The sequence below is a fragment of the Lipomyces chichibuensis genome, assembly GCF_038497645.1.
Source record: "Lipomyces chichibuensis strain CBS 12929 unplaced genomic scaffold V1513scaffold_4, whole genome shotgun sequence".
Classification (NCBI taxonomy): Eukaryota; Fungi; Ascomycota; class Lipomycetes; order Lipomycetales; family Lipomycetaceae; genus Lipomyces; species Lipomyces chichibuensis.
In genome coordinates, this window is record NW_027117456.1 from 196,426 (window position 1) to 216,538 (window position 20,113).

General features: G+C 45.6%; 7 protein-coding genes across 7 annotated transcripts; 4 read left to right on the forward strand and 3 right to left on the reverse strand.

Annotated features, from left to right (window-relative positions):
- The first annotated feature begins 91 nt into the window (after positions 1 to 91).
- V1513DRAFT_438106 (uncharacterized protein) lies at positions 92 to 3,856 on the forward strand. Its single transcript, XM_066897020.1, has 7 exons — positions 92 to 313; positions 391 to 457; positions 528 to 646; positions 707 to 1,072; positions 1,122 to 2,062; positions 2,144 to 2,224; positions 2,529 to 3,856. The coding sequence occupies exons 1-7, from the start codon at positions 261 to 263 to the stop codon at positions 3,737 to 3,739; spliced, it is 2,838 nt and encodes a 945-aa protein (XP_066755550.1). The 5' UTR covers positions 92 to 260; the 3' UTR covers positions 3,740 to 3,856.
- Positions 3,790 to 5,419, reverse strand: V1513DRAFT_438109 (uncharacterized protein). The gene is made up of 3 exons (XM_066897021.1): positions 4,388 to 5,419; positions 4,247 to 4,330; positions 3,790 to 4,185 (listed from the first exon to the last, which is right to left on the reverse strand). The coding sequence occupies exons 1-3, from the start codon at positions 5,157 to 5,159 to the stop codon at positions 4,097 to 4,099; spliced, it is 945 nt and encodes a 314-aa protein (XP_066755551.1). The 5' UTR covers positions 5,160 to 5,419; the 3' UTR covers positions 3,790 to 4,096.
- On the forward strand, positions 5,320 to 6,542 carry V1513DRAFT_438112 (uncharacterized protein). Its single transcript, XM_066897022.1, has one exon. The coding sequence runs from the start codon at positions 5,550 to 5,552 to the stop codon at positions 6,150 to 6,152; it is 603 nt and encodes a 200-aa protein (XP_066755552.1). The 5' UTR covers positions 5,320 to 5,549; the 3' UTR covers positions 6,153 to 6,542.
- A 166-nt stretch (positions 6,543 to 6,708) lies between these two features.
- Positions 6,709 to 11,238, forward strand: V1513DRAFT_438117 (sterol-sensing domain of SREBP cleavage-activation-domain-containing protein). The gene is made up of 5 exons (XM_066897023.1): positions 6,709 to 7,124; positions 7,182 to 7,328; positions 7,384 to 9,613; positions 9,667 to 10,703; positions 10,759 to 11,238. Exons 1-5 carry the CDS (start codon positions 7,017 to 7,019, stop codon positions 11,065 to 11,067), a joined length of 3,831 nt encoding a protein of 1,276 aa, XP_066755553.1. The 5' UTR covers positions 6,709 to 7,016; the 3' UTR covers positions 11,068 to 11,238.
- A 407-nt stretch (positions 11,239 to 11,645) lies between these two features.
- On the forward strand, positions 11,646 to 15,102 carry V1513DRAFT_394971 (uncharacterized protein). Its single transcript, XM_066895351.1, has 5 exons — positions 11,646 to 11,950; positions 11,999 to 12,100; positions 12,160 to 12,289; positions 12,342 to 12,510; positions 12,561 to 15,102. Exons 1-5 carry the CDS (start codon positions 11,943 to 11,945, stop codon positions 14,807 to 14,809), a joined length of 2,658 nt encoding a protein of 885 aa, XP_066755554.1. The 5' UTR covers positions 11,646 to 11,942; the 3' UTR covers positions 14,810 to 15,102.
- Positions 14,998 to 16,827, reverse strand: V1513DRAFT_438121 (Ribokinase-like protein). The gene is made up of 8 exons (XM_066897024.1): positions 16,665 to 16,827; positions 16,585 to 16,600; positions 16,357 to 16,507; positions 15,950 to 16,291; positions 15,764 to 15,901; positions 15,511 to 15,710; positions 15,337 to 15,450; positions 14,998 to 15,277 (listed from the first exon to the last, which is right to left on the reverse strand). Exons 1-8 carry the CDS (start codon positions 16,702 to 16,704, stop codon positions 15,244 to 15,246), a joined length of 1,035 nt encoding a protein of 344 aa, XP_066755555.1. The 5' UTR covers positions 16,705 to 16,827; the 3' UTR covers positions 14,998 to 15,243.
- A 756-nt stretch (positions 16,828 to 17,583) lies between these two features.
- On the reverse strand, positions 17,584 to 19,756 carry V1513DRAFT_374781 (major facilitator superfamily domain-containing protein; the record flags this gene model as incomplete). Its single annotated transcript, XM_066894868.1, has 7 exons — positions 17,584 to 18,261; positions 18,315 to 18,517; positions 18,647 to 18,920; positions 19,143 to 19,173; positions 19,254 to 19,372; positions 19,444 to 19,542; positions 19,604 to 19,756. The coding sequence occupies 7 exons, from the start codon at positions 19,754 to 19,756 to the stop codon at positions 17,584 to 17,586; spliced, it is 1,557 nt and encodes a 518-aa protein (XP_066755556.1).
- Positions 19,757 to 20,113: the final 357 nt, after the last annotated feature.

Below are 20,113 nucleotides of genomic sequence, written 5' to 3' on the forward strand. Positions count from 1 at the left end.
TCACAAATTTAAACCCTAAACCTGCAGTCTATTATACAACGAGTCTTACAAATTGTTGCCCGGACAACATTAATTATACTATGTAGTTAGTGCAGAGCTTAATCCTGTTTTCTGTTGCCACTCCTGTGAGTCGCTCTCTTCTCGAATCCCTTAAATCACACAGGATCACGAAAAACAAGCCACTTTGCCCTGGTGAGATTTCACTGCGACAATATATCGGACACACTACATCGGTCGTTATCACATCACTCAATTCGAGAATGTCGCGTCTAGCTCAAGATTCGTTTATTTCCGATGATGAAGAGGAAGTCTGGTACGTATTTGTCCTGTGTTCTACTACCTTAGAAATTTGATCTGCCTTGGATTATTACTAACCAAACAAATCTCCAGTCCTCTTTGCGTCGAGGAATTCGACATATCTGATAAAGGATTTAAGCCATGTCCCTGCGGATACCAGGTATGATTGAGTCATTTACGTTTCTAGTTGTGGCAAATAATCAGAAAGTGTGCTGATTTGTATCGTCAAGGTCTGCCAATTTTGCTACAACAATATTCGGCAAAATCCTCAACTAAATGGTCGTTGCCCTGGCTGTCGAAGACCTTATGACGACGAGTCGGTCGAATATAAGGTCGTCACAGCGGAAGAGTATGTAGACTGCTCACTATCGGTGAAATCATACCGATAATTGCTAATAAATGTTCACAGATGGCGCCAAGATCATCAAAAGCAGACTCGCCGTGAGAAAGAGAAGAAGCAGAAGGAACGGGAGAGAAAGGAGATTGAGCAAGCTTCGCGGAAGCATCTTTCTGGAATGCGCGTGATTCAGAAAAATCTGGTGTACGTTGTCGGCCTCAGTCCCCATATCCCTCATGAAGAGCTCCATAATACGCTTCGCGGTGACCAGTTCTTTGGCCAATACGGCAAAATTCAGAAAATCGTTGTCAATCGCCGCAATAACGGGGGGGCCGGTAATGGTGGCATAGGTGTCTATGTTACATATCTTAAGAAGGAGGATGCTGCGAAGTGTATTGCGGCGGTGGATGGCTCTATGAATGACGGGAAAATTCTAAGGTACACCCCACACACTCATATAACGATCTTGATTCTAATATACTTCTAGGGCTGCTTACGGTACGACGAAGTATTGCTCATCGTATTTACGAAATCAGCCATGCCCGAATCCAAATTGTATGTTTCTGCACGAGCCTGGAGAAGAGGCCGATTCCTATACTCGCCAGGATCTGTCAACAATTCAGCACGCCGCACGTCAAGGTGACATGAAGCCGGGATTGCCTAGGGCCCCAACGACTGCGAAGTCAACTGTTGTGCCTAAGGCAAACGAGGAGTCTCAATCTGATATGCCGGAACCATCCGCTCTTCCGCCAACCGCTTCATGGGCAAACAAGGCATCCCCACCAGTCCAAAATTCTAAGCTTAGTCGACCTACTACTGCGACTGGGTCGCCACTGCGGCCGGCAGCATTGGTTAATCAAGGCACAGCGCCGCCATTACAATTAGAGTCGCAGTCACAATTTCTTACCAAATCTGTTCAATCCCAGCAGCCACCAGGTCCTCAGGGACAACGGCTATCTGCTGCGAACACCCCGCCTCAATCAAAGGGGGAAAAGATCGTCATTGCGAATCCTACGTTGTCGTTATTCGAGAACGCTATCAAGATGCTGTCCAACTCTTCCTCATTTAAGTTCTCTTTTTCAGCGCAAATACTAGCTAAGGAGGATATGGCAAGCGTCCAAAGTATGCCACCCCTGTTTGCATTTGTTAGTGATAAGAGTCAAAATGGAAAAATGGCAGATAAGCAATCCGAAGCTAAGCAAGAGGGACCGCGCACTGATAGCCATGCTCGCCAAGGCTCGAGGTACAATTTCTCGGAAAAATTGAACAATTCCGAGCACCTTTTGGAACAGCAACAGATGATGCAAGGGGGATCTGTATTGGGCATCCGTTCTGGAAGCACTCCTCCACCTGGCTTATTTGGAAACGGACAGGTGAGGGATGGTCAGGATCTAATTTCTCAACTGGTGTCTGGTGGAAGATTGAAAGGTAATACTTAAGCTAAGAAGCACAACTCTTGGTGTTCTCGCTTGAATTTGTCTCGGTGGCTGATAGTTCTTGTCCTTTCAGTGTCTCTTCCAAACGTTGAAGCCTCAGTCGCTGACGAATCATTACGAGCCCCGCAAGCTCAACGGCAAGCTCAAACTCAAGGTGTGTATTATAACAAGGCATGGTGAGGATAGGCAATATCTGGTCAAGTTATGGAGTCCCTTACTATTCGGTTTTGTTTTATCTTAGTTTCATTGGAGCTACGAATTGCCTCTTTGTCATTAGTTGATTATTGTATTATCATGAATTGCAATATATCTGAAATTAATGATAATTGTTGTTTGCCACACACCAGGATATAAGAAAAGGACCGTACAGTGGCTATATGTTGCCTATCTTACATACTGCGTTAGATGTTAGTGTCTGTCATTGTCTCCATTATACTTATAATTACTTTTGACTTTAGGTAGCAGTCCTATCCCCAGTCAACCGGAGTGGGCCCTTCGTAAACTCCCAAACGAGTCATTTCCGCCACTGAGTGAAGCGAACCAAAATCCAGGTTCCGCGCGTTCCGAAAAGCCAACCTCTCCTTCATCAGTCATTCGCAACCAATTTGCATTCGCAGCGGCCGTTGGTGCTGCCGTCGAGGACGCGATCGGTCCCGAGTGGCCTATCCAACGTCCTGGCTTAGGTTCGCCCTCGGGTTCAGATGCATTTGCAGTTCGTGATGTGTCTCCAGTGCGGCCATCTCGGGAGATGCTGAGTAGGGGCCGAAGTCTTGAAAGACGACCATCTTCAGAGTCTGCCAATTCTCCTCGCGTTCATCTTGCAGGTATTCATGTTTCACTAGCACCGTCCATTCAAACGCAGCATCTTACTTCAACTTCTTATCCGTCGGAATTGTCGCGACTAGATACCGAGGCAACAATTGCCTTGCCTACTGGTCCCATTACACTAAGCCCTGAGAATGCTAAGTACAGCATGACTTTGAAACAAGAGTCCCTTTTAACAGCAAAGAAAGAAGTGAATCGCTCAGAAATGATTGATTTTGTGGACAAACCAGATATTAAAATGACCGAGAATTATATGCAGAAAGAAGCGATGCAAAGGTTGGCTACAGCTCCGTTAATGCAGATTCCGCGGAGTGAATCGCCTCCTCAAGTGCAATCGCAGTCTGCTTCTCCTGCTCCTTCTGCATCGCAGGAAGCAGTGAAGGGTCAGAAGAAAGAGAAGAAGGCCAAGAAAGCGAAGAAGGTCATTGCTGTTTCCTCGGCTGCAGCGACCGGTGGTGCATCAGATAGTGTCGATGACACTAGGAGCCAATCTGAAACCGATTCCGCAGTGGCCTCGTCTGCATCTCAACAAGAGAAGCCAGTACTTGATCCATTACGGTTAACTAAAATGGTTGTCAGAGAATTGGAAGGATCGAATAATCTGACCTTCTTTAAGCAGGCTATCACCGGGTCAGTGTTTAGTCCACATTTCACATTTTCCCAGATCGAATTTGAACAGGCTGAGAAAATTTTGGCGGATGAAATTACTAGCGAGATGCTGGGCGGGAAGAAGTTAGAACAACTGGAAAAGGAATGGCATGGCTCAAAAAAGGAATGTGAGACGTTGGAGAAGAAACTGTTGAAGTTAATTAAACGAAACAGAAAGCTTGTGTTCGAAGTGTGATTTAACAGCTGTTTGGATGGTGTTTGTTTCGTCTTACTCGCATGACGGTGTTTCTACTTGATGTCATAGAGAATTTGATATTGTACACGATAATAAATTACAACCGTTTGTCCCGTATTAGGTAGAGCTAGTCAGAAAATCATGCCTACATGTGTCTAGACGCAATTTCAGTCTTGAACGCGAGAAATTAAGAAACATGAACGGGGAGAAACCACAAAGCAAATTCGATAATCCGAAGGCGTCGGGAACACATTTGGCCAGATCCGGTCTTATCATGTGCCAACTAGTATCTGGTGATTGTCTCAACATACGATAGATTTAAGCAAGCTCAAAGCAAAGGTGTCAACTCATCTCTATTCAGTTCCCATTCCCATGATCGACGTTATAGACATGTTTCGACCGTTTGTAGTCCTTCGTCATCGGTCTCCCAGAATTTATGATGCCAACTACATCTCACGTCAGTTCATCGTATTCATAAAAGTCGCCTATCAGAAATGTAGTATTTACCTCGCCCACCAACATCATCCGGCGACTTAAACATTGATGACTCTCCAATCCTTTTCGCTTTGCCGAACTTGGACGATTTTAGCCCTATTAGACGTCAGCTAAATATAAAATGGAATACATATCTGGATCCACCGCCCATACCTTTACTAGAAAACTCTTGCCATTTGGCTTTCCCTTGGTCAAGTGCCTTCTTCTCCTGAACTTTGGCCGCCTTCGCTGGTCTCTCAAGGGTCATCAATTTCACACCATTCACAGAAGCATCGGACTGTTCTGGCGCTTTGCGTTTAAACTCTGCGCCGCTCACTGGGCGCACGCAGCTCAGTGGCACTGTATCCGTAGACGCATAGTCAAAAAATTTGACAGTATACATGGGCTGGATGGCAGACCCTGTGATACCAGTGATCTTCGCCCTATGATACTGCTTGTCTCCAGAGAGCCACCGGGCAAGAACAACTGCTCCCGTCTTGAAAGATTCTCGTGGTTGAGGTTGTGCGGGCGGTGGTGGTGGTGGTGATATGTTGCGCGAAGAGTCTGGAGGAGGTGGTGGCCGCGATGGTGGTGATGGCGGCACCGGAACTGAGGCTTGTCTGTTCGATGACGGGGTCGCTGGGGGTGGTCGCGGCAACGAAATATTTTGAGACTCATTTGGAGAATCCTTTGCCTGAGAATTTGGAGGCGCTGCTGAAAGTTTTGATGGAGCAGCTGCTCGTGGCGATTTGTTTGGTAGGCTTGTTGCCTTGGTGCTCGGCGCTAAATGCCCCTCTGTCTCTCGAAGCGCCTGCTTTAACAAAGCTATCAGATCTGTCAGCTCGGACTTCAGTGTAAGAAGGGATTCATTATTTGGATCAGACTCTAGTGACTCGTTCACGGCCGCAAGTTGAAATTGATACTCTTCTAATTCTCGTCTGTCCATTCTGCAGTGAACTCTAGATAGTCTCGATCGAGTTACCGTTAGTGCCTGTGAATGCCAATCCAACTATTCCCAGATACTTAATAAAGCTTTGTATATTATTAGCTCGCGGTTACTTTGGTGTTGGCTCAATTGAAAGGTATCTATGTGGCAACAGATGTATGTCGATTCAAGGTCCTCCTTTGTGGCTGCCGTACAATGGTCCGCTGGGATTTGAGCTGAGTCAGATAGGCTTTTAATGCGCCCCCAACTCCATTGCAACGAGCATTTATTCAAAATTTTATGCACGCACGAACACTCCATATTTGGATCTGATAATGTCTATACATAAGCGCGACTAGCCGAAGAATTTCGACAATATATGTATATCTTATAGATGCATAAGTAGCGGTCATGGCAGAGAAGTCGATTTACAAGGGCAAACTGTCACGGGGAGCTTTGAGGCAGAACTTGAGCTTTAGACTAATCCAGGTACACAGCAAGTTGGAAATCAACAGGCGACTCACCCAGGGAAGTCAGTTTGAATATGTACCTGAGCCAGAAGATGAACAGATTGTTGCGGAATCGTCGGGCTCTATTGCCTATAATGTATGGCGGAAACATGCGGACTCAATGAAGGAAATCTTCAAATTCCCACGGACTCACGCATATATGGCACCCGGTGTACGTGTTACTGGCATGTTTCGGAGTCCCTCGTTCAAATGGCTTGACATGAATCAAATGACAATGCAGCAGACTTACGATTTCCTGCGACGGACATCACATAAGGCATCTCGTGGCCTGTTCATTTTGAACGCGGATATTTACAAATTATACACAAATTATAGGCATATTGAGAAGATGGACGATGAGGCCATAAAACAATATAATCTTATTCGAGCCAAATGGTTTGCGCAGATGATCGAAAAACATGCAAGACAAATTCATTCCGGCAATGGGAAGCATTTGGCATCAGTGGAGATTGGAACTGCACAAGGCGAACATAATGTGGAATGACGACAAACCCGCGCATAGTCGAGGAAGAAAATATCGTTCAGGTAGGGAACAACTGTTCTGACAGGAAGTGGACCAAATGTGATTATGACTATGGCCACTTGGGAAATATGGTTACAAGTTGCGTGACAATAAGAGCCATAAAATTATATTTTATGTTGTGTCATATGAAGTTTCTATTTATGATGAAAAGAACTGTATATAGTTGTACATTATTGTTTAAGAGTTTGGAGTTATTGCCTTACTAGGATGTGTAAATTTGATGGATTAACAAATGCTTCTGCAAACTGCAGATTTGCTTGTATTTTGCAGTAACTATAGACATATATTATGTCTGTCACCACAAAGTCAAGCCTGAATTATGGAATTAGATGGCAACGCTTGACGGTTGGAATTTACATTATTATCATATGTTTCCACTCTATAACTAGGGCTGTTCCGAGACGAATATTCGCAGTAACCGACCATATTCCTATCCGCTATTCGCAAATGCCGAGTATTACGAACAATATCTGCAATTTTATTCGCAAATGCTGAGTATTAGAATAATATTCGAGTATTCGACGAATATATTCAGCGGATATTGCAAAACGACTATTCGGAACAGCTCTAGTCCTTACGCTGCCTATATGCCATGTAAGGAATCGCTAGACTCAGAGGACCATGATGATTTAGTCCAACTGCCTATAGGCATGTGTAAGTCTTTGAAGTGCTGGTTCTGAAGCTATGTTGCTCCCAACCAAGGCGAAACCTTAAGTGAGCAGAGCGACGTGGCGTAGGTGGCTCAATAAATGCTTTTGGTTGTGAAAGCATTGTCAGAACCCATACAACAAAACTAGTGAACTGAAGCAGACACAATTCATCAATATGATGTTATTGCACTTTCTGGTAGTAGCACTTACGACGTGGGCGTCGCTCGGTAGTGCAGCAATCACTGAGATTCATGAAGCAGGCACTTGTGCCATCTACAAGAACGTAGGTATATGATTGCCTTTGGAGCGGCGAAGTGAGAAGATTAACAATGTGTTCTAGTGTGGTAAAAAGAGCTTTTTTGGTGCACAGCTACCTTGCCCCTATAATGGCGGAGCTGTCACACCGAATGACAGCACAAGAGCGAAGCTGGTTGACATTTGTGGGCCAAGTTGGTCTTCATCCAAAGTGTGCTGTGATAGCGACCAAGTATGTGGGATGTTTATCGACTTACACAGCGTTTCAAGCTAATAGGAGAATATAGCTTGAAAACTTACAGCTTAACTTAAAGAAAGCCGAGAATCTCATATCTTCTTGTCCTGCTTGCCAAGCCAATTTCGTCGAGTTCTTTTGCTCGTTTACCTGTTCGCCGAACCAGTCACAATTCATTAACGTTACAGGTCTCGGACGCGCCTCTTCAGGGAATGATATTGTGACCGAGTTAGACTATTACGTGCAGCCGGAAACAGCCAGCGATTTTTTTAATTCGTGCAAGGATATTAAATTCTCTGCGACGAATGGCTATGTGATGGACTTGATTGGCGGCGGTGCCACAGAGTTTCGCGGATTTTTGAAATTTTTAGGCGATGAAAAACCATTACTCGGCGGGTCGCCTTTTCAGATTAATTTTCCATGGGACGAAACACCACATGAACTAACTCGACTTGGATATTCAGCCAAAAGTTGCTCGGATTCAGATGAGCGGTATCGTTGCGCTTGTGTCGACTGTCCTGGAGCATGTCCATCATTGCCGCCAACGAAAGCTGAAAGCAAATGCAGAGTAGGGATGATGCCATGTTTCTCGTTCGCCATTATTATTTTGTATTCGCTGGTCTTGATAGTCTTCGTCTTGGCCTATAAGTCGATAATCCAGTTTCGCAGAGGGCCGTTCTACAAACCAGAGCGATTGCGGTTACTTCAAGGGAACCTAGAAGAGTCAGAAGACGAAGAAGAAGGCGACATCGTTCAATCGCCTGAGATGGTCGAGAGACTGTCAATAAAGCCATATTCATTGCACAAGGCTCTTCAGTCTCGATTTACCTCTGTCGGCCTATTTTGCGCTCAATTTCCAGGTCTCGTGATCGGATTATCGTTACTCATTGTTGGAATCATGTCTCTTGGTTGGTTTCATTTTACAATTGAGACAAATCCCGTGCGACTGTGGGTGAGTCCTAACTCTGCACCATACCAAGAAAAGGAATTTTATGACAACAACTTTGGTCCATTTTATAGAGCCGAGCAAGCCTTTGTGGTGAATGAAACTGGCCCTGTTCTTAGCTACGAAACATTGAAGTGGTGGTTTGAGGTCGAGAGCAATATCACCGCTATGAAGTCACCGCTCTATGGAGTCACGTTGGACGACATCTGCCTGAATCCTACGGGCGAAGCTTGCGTAGTTCAGTCGATAACTCAGTATTTTGGTGGTGATATTGACAATGTGGACGACGAACGGTGGAAAGAGCAGATTGATATTTGTACGTCAAATCCTGTTGATTGTTTACCGCCATTTCAGCAGCCGCTGAAACCAAGCATGATTCTTGGGGGTGTCGAGTCTGGTTACACTGAGGCCCATGCTATGATAATTTCCTGGGTGGTCAACAATGGCCAAGAGGATTCAGCTCTTGTCCACCATGCGTCGGACTGGGAGACAGCGCTAGAAGCATATCTTCGTACGGTGCAAGAGCAGGCATCAACTCGGGGTCTCAGAGTGAGCTTTAACGCGGAAATCTCACTAGAAAAAGAACTAAACAAGTCTACTAACACTGATGTAAAAATTATTGTTATTTCTTACCTAGTCATGTTTTTCTACGCTTCTTATGCCCTGGGTAGGATCTCATTCCGCGATCGATTAAGATCATTGATTGAGTCAAAGTTCACCCTTGGACTGTTCGGCATCACTATTGTCTTACTATCAGTGTCTGCGTCTATCGGCCTATTTTCTCTCTTTGGTATTAAAGTCACATTGATCATCGCCGAAGTGATTCCGTTTCTAGTTTTGGCTGTTGGTGTTGACAATATTTTTTTACTTTCTCATGAACTGGAGCTGGTGAACAGCAAGCATGCAGGGGAGCCAGTTGAGCATCGGATTGCAAGGGCTGTCGGAAGGATGGGGCCAAGTATACTATTGTCCGCGTGTTGCGAGACAATAGCATTTGCTCTGGGAGCTGTCGTATCTATGCCTGCAGTACGCAACTTCGCCATTTATGCTGCCGGCGCTGTGTTCATTGATGCCTTGCTTCAAGTAACCATGTTTGTCTCGGCTTTGACATTGGACCAAATCAGATTAGAGGCGAACCGTGTCGACTGTCTCCCATGCTTGAGAATCGAGGTGCCTAGCCCGTCACAGAAGGGAGAAGGTTTCTTAGCAACCTGGATCCGCGAGAAATATGCGCCTTCAATCTTGAAAAAGGAGGTTAAGGCAGTCATATTGATGGTGTTCTGTGGGTTCTGCGCTCTTGCATTGGCACTTATTCCTAAGATCCAACTCGGTCTTGGTATGCTGATATTTATCGCCCCGTTAATAATTATTTACTGATGATTGTTTCAGATCAGCGAATAGCAATTCCGAGCGATTCATACTTAGTGGAGTATTTTGATGATCTATATGCCTACTTTGACTCCGGTCCCCCCGTATACTTTGTTACGCGCGAATACAATCTCACAGAACGCGTAGCTCAGAAATCACTATGCGGACGATTCACAACATGCAACGAATATTCTCTTGCGAATATTCTAGAGCAAGAACGCAAAAGGTCTGAAGTGTCTTATATAGCTGAGCCTGTGGCGAGCTGGATAGATGACTATCTACATTGGCTGAATCCTGCTTTGGAGGAGTGCTGCAGATTTAAAAAAGGATCCACAGACGAAATGTGCTCTCCGTATGCGAGGGACTGGCAGTGTGACGTGTGCTACGCGGAGCGGGATCCGCAGTGGAACATTACAATGAATGGGCTACCGGAAGGGTCAGAATTCATGGAGTTTTTCTCCTTTTGGATTGAGTCACCGTCAGATCCGTGCCCACTCGGCGGAAAGGCGCCATATTCTAACGCTGTTGTCCCAGACTACAAGCGACTGACGATTAACGCTTCGTCATTCCGAACGTCGCATACCCCACTGCGATCGCAAAGCGACTTCATTGGTGCTTATGCTTCCGCGCGGCGGATTGCAGAATCCATATCTAGAGAAACCGGGGTAGAAGTTTTCCCGTATTCTATGTTTTATATCTTCTTCGACCAGTACGGATCCATTTTTGCCCTCACTACGACTCTCATCGTGGCAGCTGAGGCCGCCATATTTGTAGTTTCGTCCGTTCTTCTTGGGTCGCTGAAAACTGGCGTAGTTGTGACAGCTACGGTGGCCATGATTGTGATTGACATAATGGGTGTGATGGCTCTGTGGGGTATCAGTCTCAATGCGGTCAGTCTGGTAAATCTCGTCATTTGTGTCGGAATTGGAGTTGAATTCTGCAGTCATATCGCGAGAGCATTTATGGTTCCCAACATCGACGTGCTGGATTCGAATCGTTCGCGGTTGAAGGGGAGTGACGAGCGCGTCTGGGCAGCGCTTGTGAGTGTCGGTGGATCAGTAAGTGCTGATTAAATGATTTGAAAATTATCTATAGACGGCTCACATTGTCTAGGTACTTTGCGGTATTACGTTGACGAAGCTCATAGGCGTTACTGTCTTGGCGTTCACGAGATCGAAGATCTTCGAGGTCTACTACTTCCGAATGTGGCTGACACTGGTGATTGTCGCTGCCTCGCATGGTTTGATCTTCCTGCCTGTGGCACTATCATATTTTGGTGGCTCTGAATATGCTATTGAGGACGAATACGGAGTCTACAATGATCTGGCCGCAAGACGGTACCGATCGCTATTCGAGGAGCCCGAAAGAGCTGAAAGCGAAGAAGACGAAGAGGAGGATGCGGAAGATGGCTTGCAGAATTAATTTGTAGATCGGTAGAGTCATGATATTGAATCGGTGTTGTACGTGTGTTTCGTTCTCTAGGAGAAATTTGTGTATCAATATTGTTTAGCATTTCATGTGTATTGGGCGTTCATTCGGAACAATGATGCAACTTTAAATCGAGATGTCGTACTATTCGCTTTCTGTTACCATACTATCGGTGTTTTTAATCATACATTTCACCGAAGTTAGGCGTTGCGTCCATGCTTTTTAAGCAATCCAACACAACTCTACTACACGCCTTGTTTCGTACTATGCTAGGATAAGTGCTACTTGACACTCAATATATCGATACGCATTCGTGTATAACTGGGTCATTCTTGTGAACCCAGCCAAGAGTTCTTGTCCTAAAATAAGTCAAATTCCATAAATATGATGCAAATCATGGCTATACAGTGAATTCGACATGACGGACACTTGTATTATATTGGCCATGCTATTTGTCTTCGGAGACCTTGCCATTGCTACCAAACATTTTCTATGGCCGAGCACATTACGTGCGGCTTTTGGAGACTCGAGCTCATCGGAAGGTGTATTGCGATTTTCTCCTCTATTACTGCTGAACCATCAACAGATCAGCAATTGGTGGTATGATCAGATTGGCAACGCATTTTCTTCAATCATGATGATAGTCTGGTCTAGGATATAGGAATTTGGATCGGCAGACAACGTATCATTGAATCCCCCATCTGGCGAGACCACGGCGTTAGCTCTCAAGAGTTAAGCTTGCTGAATATACGCAATCGAGCAGCCAAGCATCCGCAGCTGCTTTCGCACCGGAGCCGTATTTGCCAGAAAGTTATATAGGTCGTCATTGGCTCGTTCGTACAATATTGATTAGGGAACCTTTGGAAGCGATGTCAACGTAAGTCTACCACAAACCTTTCTAACTTTGTGCTAACAGGGACTTCAGAAAAACCATTCCTACTGAAATAGCAGCCCTTGAGAAGAAACTAAAGAGTCTTTTGAAAGAGCGCCCGCCATATCACAAGGATGTGGAAACTCTTGTGACTGAGTAAGCCGAGGCATGCTAATTTCGAGTCGACATTTTTTATATTGACAATCACCGTTTAGACTTCGAGACGCAGTGGAAAGCGCCATCCTGAAAGATTTACTTGCTGCACATGCCGCCGATCTTGATTCAGTACTATGGATCAGAGTGCATCATCCTGTGATCGAAGTGTACAAGAAACTCTTGCATAAGGTTAGTCCTGGAGGACGCGGATGAACAACGCATATGCTGACTAGAAGTGAAGATCCAGCCACAGATCAAGGCAAAGCCAACCGAGGCCAGGAAGCTGCAGGAGTTTTTTGTAAAATATTTGAAGTCCTCGACACAGTTCTATCGCTCATACATTCAGCATCTAGTTGGCCAGTTTGGTGTTAGGGAAGTAGAGCCAATATTATGGCGTTTTCATATGGAAGGTACGGGGAATGAAGCAGATTCTACATAGAATTGACCTGACACTACTTAGTGATACGGTCGCCTCGTGCCCCGAAGAAACCCAGTGACAAATTTAGGGTCATGGTACTACGGTCATGCCATCGTGCTCTGGTGTGTCTCGGCGATCTTTCTCGTTATCGAGAGATGCACTCTTTTGACTCTATCGAGAAAGAATGGCGACCTGCGCTGAATTATTACATACTTGCCAAACAACTCTATCCCAGTCTTGGATTCCCGCATAACCAGATTGCGGTGATTTCTATATTTGAAGGCAGTGTACTGTCGTCGCAGTATCACTTCTATAGAGCAATGTGCGTGAAAGAGCCGTTTCCTACAGCGGCAGGAAATCTGAGTTTAGGGTTCAAAAAGTTCCTGAATAGTCCAAAGATTGCAAAAGTAGATGGACCGTATAAGAGGGACGAGGTTGCTGTCAACCAACTACTAGAGTCATTTTTGATCTGGCATGCGAATGCTTACAAGACAGGGAGAGCTCCAGAAGATGACAGCTTGGAGACGCATACATTGCAGAGATTGCGTGCTGATATTGTCGACCGCAAGTTGACAACGGATATCTTAACAAAGATGGTCTTAATTAACATCTGTGCTTGTTACAATTCCAAGCAGGATGTAACGAGGAAGGAGCTCGCGAAGCAAATGTTAAAATTTAATGTGGCTATGGTATCGTGTCTTCTGAAGGTTCTCAACGAAGAACTTGAGACGGTCAGGTCGAAAGAAGCTCCGGTTGACATTCAGACGGAAGGAGTCTCTGCGGTTGCGCGTCGCGTACTGTATGGACTGCGGATATATTCTGCGTGGCTGATGGTTAATGCCCAGTCAATGAATCTAGCAGAGGAAGTCGAGCAATTTCCGACATTGTCAGTGCAAATTCGCGGTATGTGGATTGACTATGCAGTCACACTATCTTCTATTGCAGTTTTATTCGGCAATTTAAATCTTGAGAAAACGGACGTACTTCTCAAAGAAGATATTGATCTGATTGGATGTGAACCGCTGAAAGGAGGCTTTCATGGTATTAGAGCGAGGGCTGAAGAATTGACGTTTGCAGAGATAGAGGAGGTCACGAGTAGATTGCATCCCACTGAAGAGACACTACTACGTATTTCCGATCTTCTCACGGACGCGGTCACTCTCAGCAATCGCGATGAAATCCCTCTTATTTTCGAAGAGGAAAAGTTCACATATTATCCGCCGCGGTTAATGTCTACGCCTGCAGGAGCAGAAGTTGTGCCACTGCCGGAGTTCAGTTCACAGTCATTCTACAGCATAAATCACAGCCAGCTGCCAAAATCTCAACCGCAGTATACGGAACCGGCTATTGCGTTGGGAGGAAAACGAAGCGTTGCGGGATCAGTTGGATCAGAACCTTCTGTGTCGTACATGATGAACGCGATGGTGGATTATCTAGTTCAGGAGGATGAGCTCGAAAGTGCTCGCAATGCAAATACTGCGGAGCCTGCTGGCAAGAACCTAGACGAAGTGGTGTTTTCAAGATCTCGGCGGGGAAAGAAAGAAGCAAATGAAAAAACTGAGAGGAGTAATATACAGATCCCGGATCTTTCGTCTCAGAAGGCTTCCGCATACTCTCCGTGGAATCCTTTAGCGACGAGCACACAGGCTCAGAACATACATTCGCCAACTTACTCAGCACCGAATCCTGCGACATTTAGTCCATTTTCTGGTGATGGCTTTCAATCAAGTCCGATGCCGGCCTCTAGTTCTTTTCAATTCTCCAATCAGGGGTTCGACCCATTTGCGTCAAGTATTGGCATTCAGCCTTTGTCGGCATCCATGTTTGGGAGGGCTCCAGTTGCAGGTAGTGCTTTCGGTGTTCCAAAGTTTTCTATATTCCAGTCTTCTTCGGCGAATGAGCTAGACCCTTCATTCCAGGCATTAAACGTCACATCGGCACTGCCGGAACCGTCCGCACAACAGTTGGGGAATTCCCGTTCCTCAAGCTCATTTAACTTGTCTTCTGGAGCTCCATCGGCTACCGTGCAGCCAGGACAAATCCCATTTTTTCCCCCTCAAGTGCGAATGCACAAATCCATTGGCGCAATTTCTAAGCGGACAAGCGTCTCGCCTATTGAAAGGGTATCGCAATCTTCTCCGCCTAGGCAGGAACAAACGCCCCCGCGACAAATTAATGGTGCTGGACGATGGAATAGCGAGCCCGCACGACGATTAGATGAGAGGCAGTTCAACGATATTGACAACAATAACACCGACTTCGTGCCGATTAAGTCACGGCCTCAAAGGTAACAGATGGACCAAGTTGACATTCTGTGCGTGTACTAAGCGAATGTGAGCCGAGCGTCATGGATGCTATTACGCACTAGTGAAGTACACTAGCGAAGAGCTCGGGTTGACTATCTGGCGACGCAAATATATTTTTGTTATGAACGGACTATGGGCTGAAAGCATATGTGTAAATATATTGTTAGAGCATGGTCGTCACATGTATTAATGGAAGTCGGAGTATCGGATTATCTTCTATTGCTTCTTTTCACTTCAATTTCGACTTAGCACAGGAATTTATACGCATCGCTATCTAAATTACACAAACACATTACGTTGCACACGCTTTGCCATAACAGTACGATACACATAGCAAGTAGTCTAGGATATAACAAACCAGAACACATTGTAAGGGGTCAGAGGTGAATAATTTATTGTGGATTGATGGAATATTCAATTTAAGCGGAATATTCAATCTTTGGGTAAGGGTACCTATGCGCTAATGTTAGCTATTTCTCTATACGCTTTAACAATAAAAAAGGAGCACTTACGCAGGACCGTTGAGACGGACAGTCCAGCTCGCGAGCCAGTGACCGACTTCGACCGCCTCGTCAATGGACTTCCCAGAGACGATCGAACCAATGAAGCCACCAGCGAATGAGTCACTACGTAACGGTTAGGATGATTATTTACGCGCAGGAACCAAATTCCAGAAAGATACGTACCCGGCACCGTTGGTGTCGATGATTTCTGACGCGGCAATGGGTCGGATGGGGTAGATCTTAGTGCTGGCGACACCGGTGGCGTCAGCGGAGACGACGATGGTGGAGTCCGCACCCTGTGTGATAACGACATGGCGGGGACGCTTGGTGTTGGCCTTGGGGAGCGTTGCGATTGCCTTGGCAATCTCGGTAACATCGGTGGTCTGGTTGCGGTTAGTTACATATTTGTTCGAAAAAAGTGCATTATGTAACTTACACCAAGGTTGTGAGACTCGGCATAAGCAGCGGCTTCACTCTCGTTGCCGATGAGAATATCCCAGTATGGGGCAACAGAGTTCATCTGGTCCTTGAAGAACTGGGCAAGGAACGGAGCGGACAAGTTCATGGAGAATACCTGTATCATGTCAGCTCGGAGTCATTTCATTCGAGAAATACAAATTACCTTGTTAGTTTCCGCGGCATGCTGTCCAAGAGCAAGGATGGCCGGAACGCATACAGTCAAGTGATAGCCTCCGACGTAGTAGTACTGAGCATCCTCAACGAACTTCCAGATCTCGGGGCTCTTGAGGTGATCGACTTTGTAGTGGTTCGCAGCCGAAAGATCGGTGACGAGTGACCTGTCGGTGCCAGTGACAATGACAGCACATTTGCCAGTGGGCTGGTCCTTCTCGACGAGGTAAGCAGAGTAGAGACCTTCTTTCTTGTTCGCCTCACGGAGGAAGCTAGAGAACTTGTCCTCGCCTACGCAACCGCAGTAAACGACTGAGTCGGCGGGAAGGACGTACTAATGTATGGTTAGAGACAATCGTAATTTTAAAGAAGAATTACATATAAAGGTCACAAGTATACCTGAGCGCCACGGGCCGTATTCTGAGCAGCACCACCAGCCAGAAACTTCGCATCGTACTTCAAAATCTCTTCGTAAATGGGCATGTGCTTCTCGTCCGCGAGAATAGCATCGTTGGCCTTGAGATCATACTTCTCCAGGAATTCAGTGGGGCTATTCGAGAGTCAGCAATTGTCATCCACGCTCAACGAAATTAAACCATTGGCGCAACATAAAAGGTAGAGACTAACCAGACAGCCTGAATATCTATGGACAAACCGTTAGCAACATATTCATAGCCAAGAGCTCCACGTTACAAAACAAATCATACCGAGGAGAGGATTTCCTAAGCAAAGAAGAGAGAACGGCATATTTTACTGAAACTGGTGGATCTGTTGAATTGCCTACTGAACAAGTGAGTGTGTCAAAAGCCGGCCTCGAGGTCGGCTACTCTTTTTTTTAAAGTTCGGGGGACTTTCCTCATGCAAAACAGAAGCCATTTTGGACCCTTGTACCTTGTCTATTTAAAGTTTTGCATAAACCATGCGCATTGTGCAAATAAGGCTGTAAACGTCGTGCATGTGTTTAGACGCCTTTAAAAGTTTCTGCCGTCGTCTTGAGCTTTTTCTTTCACCGTATTTATACATGCGCTGAATTTGACAATTTCTGTGAACAGATTGGTAGGTATCATTCCCTTTGTCGATTATTGCCTTTTCACAATTGTCTCTTGATCAAATGATGTAAAATGTTTTTGAATTTCTTCACCTGAATTTTCATGTGGAATTAAATAACATACGAGCTTTTTAATTCTGATTCGTTGCACATGAGACAAGTTTTTTATAGTTAGATTATGGACAGAACGTCTGGTTTTTGAGGAATTGCGTCTAACAAATTCAGTAGGATTGTCGCTTCATAAAAATTTTGGAAATTATGCCCCATCTATGTTATTTGGCGGGCTTGCAACACTGTGTAGCCTTGATTGCTGGGTTTCCGATGAGGTTTTTAGTTAATTTCTTCCTTAATAAAGATGCAAGGCTGTAACATATTACATACTGGACGGGATATTATGTTCATCCACGATAATGCTATTTCCTTGCCGCACGTCAATATGTACAATACACACTGCAAACCTCGAATTCAGGTTCGTATGTAAGCCCTGTATGAACCATACCCTCTATGAACTACTATATACCCAAGTAAAACACAATATATGTTAATAAGAAAAGAAACCCCAAACTTAATAAGAAAGATTACGAAGACATGGTAGCTGGCACTTCATCATCACTGTCATTCCCATCCTCGAAAATGCTAGGGTCAACCGTATACGATATCCGGAGTCCCAAATTTTCCCTCTCCCGAGACGTCAACCTGTCGCCACCCCATAACCTGATGGCGCTAACTCCACCTTCGAGAGACATAACCCATACCGCGCAGACAAACAAAATGACATTAAATACCGCCATCAAAATGAACGGCGCTCCTCGAGACTTGTCGGACGTCCAGCCACCCAGTTTTGTAAGGATGAGGATGCCCGCCGCGCCAGTGACTGAGTACACGCCCGCGATGGATCCAGAGTACTCGACCCGTCGCTCGGTGCATAACGACAACGAACACACGATCGCGCCGATCTGGGCTATTCCTATCAAGGTCGCCCACAAGAACGAGATACCGACGCGCGGGTCGCTTAAACTCGCGAACCCAAAGAACCCGATGGTGCCGATGACTGCTGTTATTGCGAGAGCTTTTGCCTTGCCGATTTTGTCACACGCGATACCCCATACAGGCGCTGCAACGAGTGCGCAGGTCTCGGAGACGCCAGTGAGCATCGCAGAACGGATGTATGCGTCACGACAGCTGTCTTTGACGTCCGACGTGATTGCACAGATTCCTTCACTGTAGAAGTACTGATTGACGAACAGAGGGATGAACTAATTGTGTCAACGGAAGTCGACTACACGCGAGGATTAATAATATGACTTACCAAAGACACGGCAACACTAGCAGCACGAGCTATCAACCCACCAACATACGCCAGGAAAATATCCGGCTCAGAAGCAGCAGTAAATCCTTTCAAGAGCAATCTGAAATAACTATTCTTCTTTTCAAGATACCGACTTCCCAACTCGTGCTCTTCTTCAGCAAGTGAGTCATAACCTGCATCATCCAAATTCGTATCCTGAATACCTTCATTTGATTCTGTCGACACCTGGGAATCTACTCTCTGCCTCCTACTCGACAGCTGACGCAGCTGGTTTAGTCGATTTCGTCGACGATTGTATCGTATACTTCTAATCCACATAGATAGACTCCTACTAGGATCCTGGCGCAACCCGGCAAACAAGACTGCCCCAACAACAACCGCAATTGTGCCAACGATATAAAATGCGCGCTTCAAAGCCTCTTCCGGCGATAAGCCATATCGTTCCTCCAAGCTCGTTGGAATGGGCAGAAATACGGTCACAGCCATGACGGCGCCTAAACCGGTGCATAAACCGACCAAACCCGACAACGTCCCGTTCCGCAAGGGCGGCGCGCGGCGGCTATCGGGAACTTCTTGTAATTGTTGTTGCTGTTGTTGCTGTTGTTGCTGTTGTTGCTGTTGTTGCTGTTGTTGCTGTTGTTGCTGTTGTTGCTGTTGTTGCTGTTGTTGCTGTTGTTGTTGCTGTTGTTGTTGCTGTTGTTGTTGCTGTTGTTGCTGTTGCTGCCGCTGCTGCTGCGTTTCGAACCATTGTGCGTTGCCAGATTCTGGCTGGACCTCGACGTCAGCTGCAGTTGGCTCAGGGCGTTTTGAGAATCGATAGCTGCTGACTTCGGACAACAACGCAGTGACCATTGCCGCGCTATGAAAAGATACACAAATTAGCTTGAATACCTTTTTTTTTTTTTTTTTTAAATCCCGTAAAAAATATGCGGGTCATACGTTCCAGATCCACCGATTGCAAAGCACATTCTCAGAATAACAAGATCCGGGTACACATTTTTCGCTTGCACAAAGAATATCAAGCCGATGCCAACGAGCACATATGCCACCGAGCATACCTATGGCGCCGCAATTAGCGTTAAATTTGTCCACAAATTGTGTGATCGTCAGATAGAAGAAGAGCAATTACCGTCCTGGTGCCGATTTTATCTGACAGGGTTCCCCATATGGGGCACATGACAACACTGACAAGTTCATCGATAAACCCCAAAGTGCCAACATAATCACCCTTCCCAAAGTCAGCATTAGCATTTTGCAAAAACAGTCTAAGCCACTGTCTTTTAACTCACAATGTTATCCTTCAGTCTTAATAACACGGTAATAACAAACGATTGCGTAGCATTAAGAAATACAAGGAATGCGATGGAGCAGAAGCATGATAATAGATAAGCGACGATATTCACGATCGTGACTCGGGACGTGTTCGTTTGTGTCACCGACATTTTTAGCAGGTGCATTATCTTGCTGCACTGGGAAGTACAACAAAATATGAACAGTCACTCCTAGGAGCTCCGATGGGGGAGATGACAATAATTGCCAAGCAAAGTCCGTTATGACTGAGTGTGCACGTTGCCAAAGACTTCAGGTGCTTCGGACTTACCGTACCCAAAGCCCGGACCGAACTCGAGGTCTAGCCGAGCTTCGATTATAAGCCGCAGCCTCCAGCCTGGGCCAAGTTCCATCAGATAAGATACTGGCCGCTTTTGCACGCAACAGCAAATCGACGAACATGATAACAGTCTCAATCGTCATGAATACTATACCTAGATTTTATACGTATATACGCGCTAAATATTTAT

What these genes read in the sequence shown, in the direction of transcription:
- V1513DRAFT_438106 (XM_066897020.1), top strand. Translation starts at nt 261, where the DNA reads ATGTCGCGTCTAGCTCAAGATTCGTTTATTTCCGATGATGAAGAGGAA. An exon ending in AAGGTCGTCACAGCGGAAGA is followed by an intron (nt 647 to 706) that starts GTATGTAGACTG and finishes AAATGTTCACAG; the next exon opens with ATGGCGCCAAGATCATCAAA. An exon ending in AATGACGGGAAAATTCTAAG is followed by an intron (nt 1,073 to 1,121) that starts GTACACCCCACA and finishes ATATACTTCTAG; the next exon opens with GGCTGCTTACGGTACGACGA.
- V1513DRAFT_438109 (XM_066897021.1), bottom strand. Translation starts at nt 5,159, where the DNA reads ATGGACAGACGAGAATTAGAAGAGTATCAATTTCAACTTGCGGCCGTG. An exon ending in GCAAGAGTTTTCTAGTAAAG is followed by an intron (nt 4,331 to 4,387) that starts GTATGGGCGGTG and finishes GACGTCTAATAG; the next exon opens with GGCTAAAATCGTCCAAGTTC. An exon ending in GGATGATGTTGGTGGGCGAG is followed by an intron (nt 4,186 to 4,246) that starts GTAAATACTACA and finishes CGTGAGATGTAG; the next exon opens with TTGGCATCATAAATTCTGGG.
- V1513DRAFT_394971 (XM_066895351.1), top strand. An exon ending in GTGGAAACTCTTGTGACTGA is followed by an intron (nt 12,101 to 12,159) that starts GTAAGCCGAGGC and finishes ATCACCGTTTAG; the next exon opens with ACTTCGAGACGCAGTGGAAA. An exon ending in ATGGCGTTTTCATATGGAAG is followed by an intron (nt 12,511 to 12,560) that starts GTACGGGGAATG and finishes GACACTACTTAG; the next exon opens with TGATACGGTCGCCTCGTGCC.
- V1513DRAFT_438117 (XM_066897023.1), top strand. Translation starts at nt 7,017, where the DNA reads ATGATGTTATTGCACTTTCTGGTAGTAGCACTTACGACGTGGGCGTCG. An exon ending in CTTGTGCCATCTACAAGAAC is followed by an intron (nt 7,125 to 7,181) that starts GTAGGTATATGA and finishes AATGTGTTCTAG; the next exon opens with TGTGGTAAAAAGAGCTTTTT. An exon ending in TAAGATCCAACTCGGTCTTG is followed by an intron (nt 9,614 to 9,666) that starts GTATGCTGATAT and finishes TGATTGTTTCAG; the next exon opens with ATCAGCGAATAGCAATTCCG.
- V1513DRAFT_438112 (XM_066897022.1), top strand. Translation starts at nt 5,550, where the DNA reads ATGGCAGAGAAGTCGATTTACAAGGGCAAACTGTCACGGGGAGCTTTG.
- V1513DRAFT_438121 (XM_066897024.1), bottom strand. Translation starts at nt 16,704, where the DNA reads ATGCCGTTCTCTCTTCTTTGCTTAGGAAATCCTCTCCTCG. An exon ending in ATGCCGCGGAAACTAACAAG is followed by an intron (nt 15,902 to 15,949) that starts GTAATTTGTATT and finishes GACATGATACAG; the next exon opens with GTATTCTCCATGAACTTGTC. An exon ending in GTCCGTCTCAACGGTCCTGC is followed by an intron (nt 15,278 to 15,336) that starts GTAAGTGCTCCT and finishes ATTAGCGCATAG; the next exon opens with GTACCCTTACCCAAAGATTG.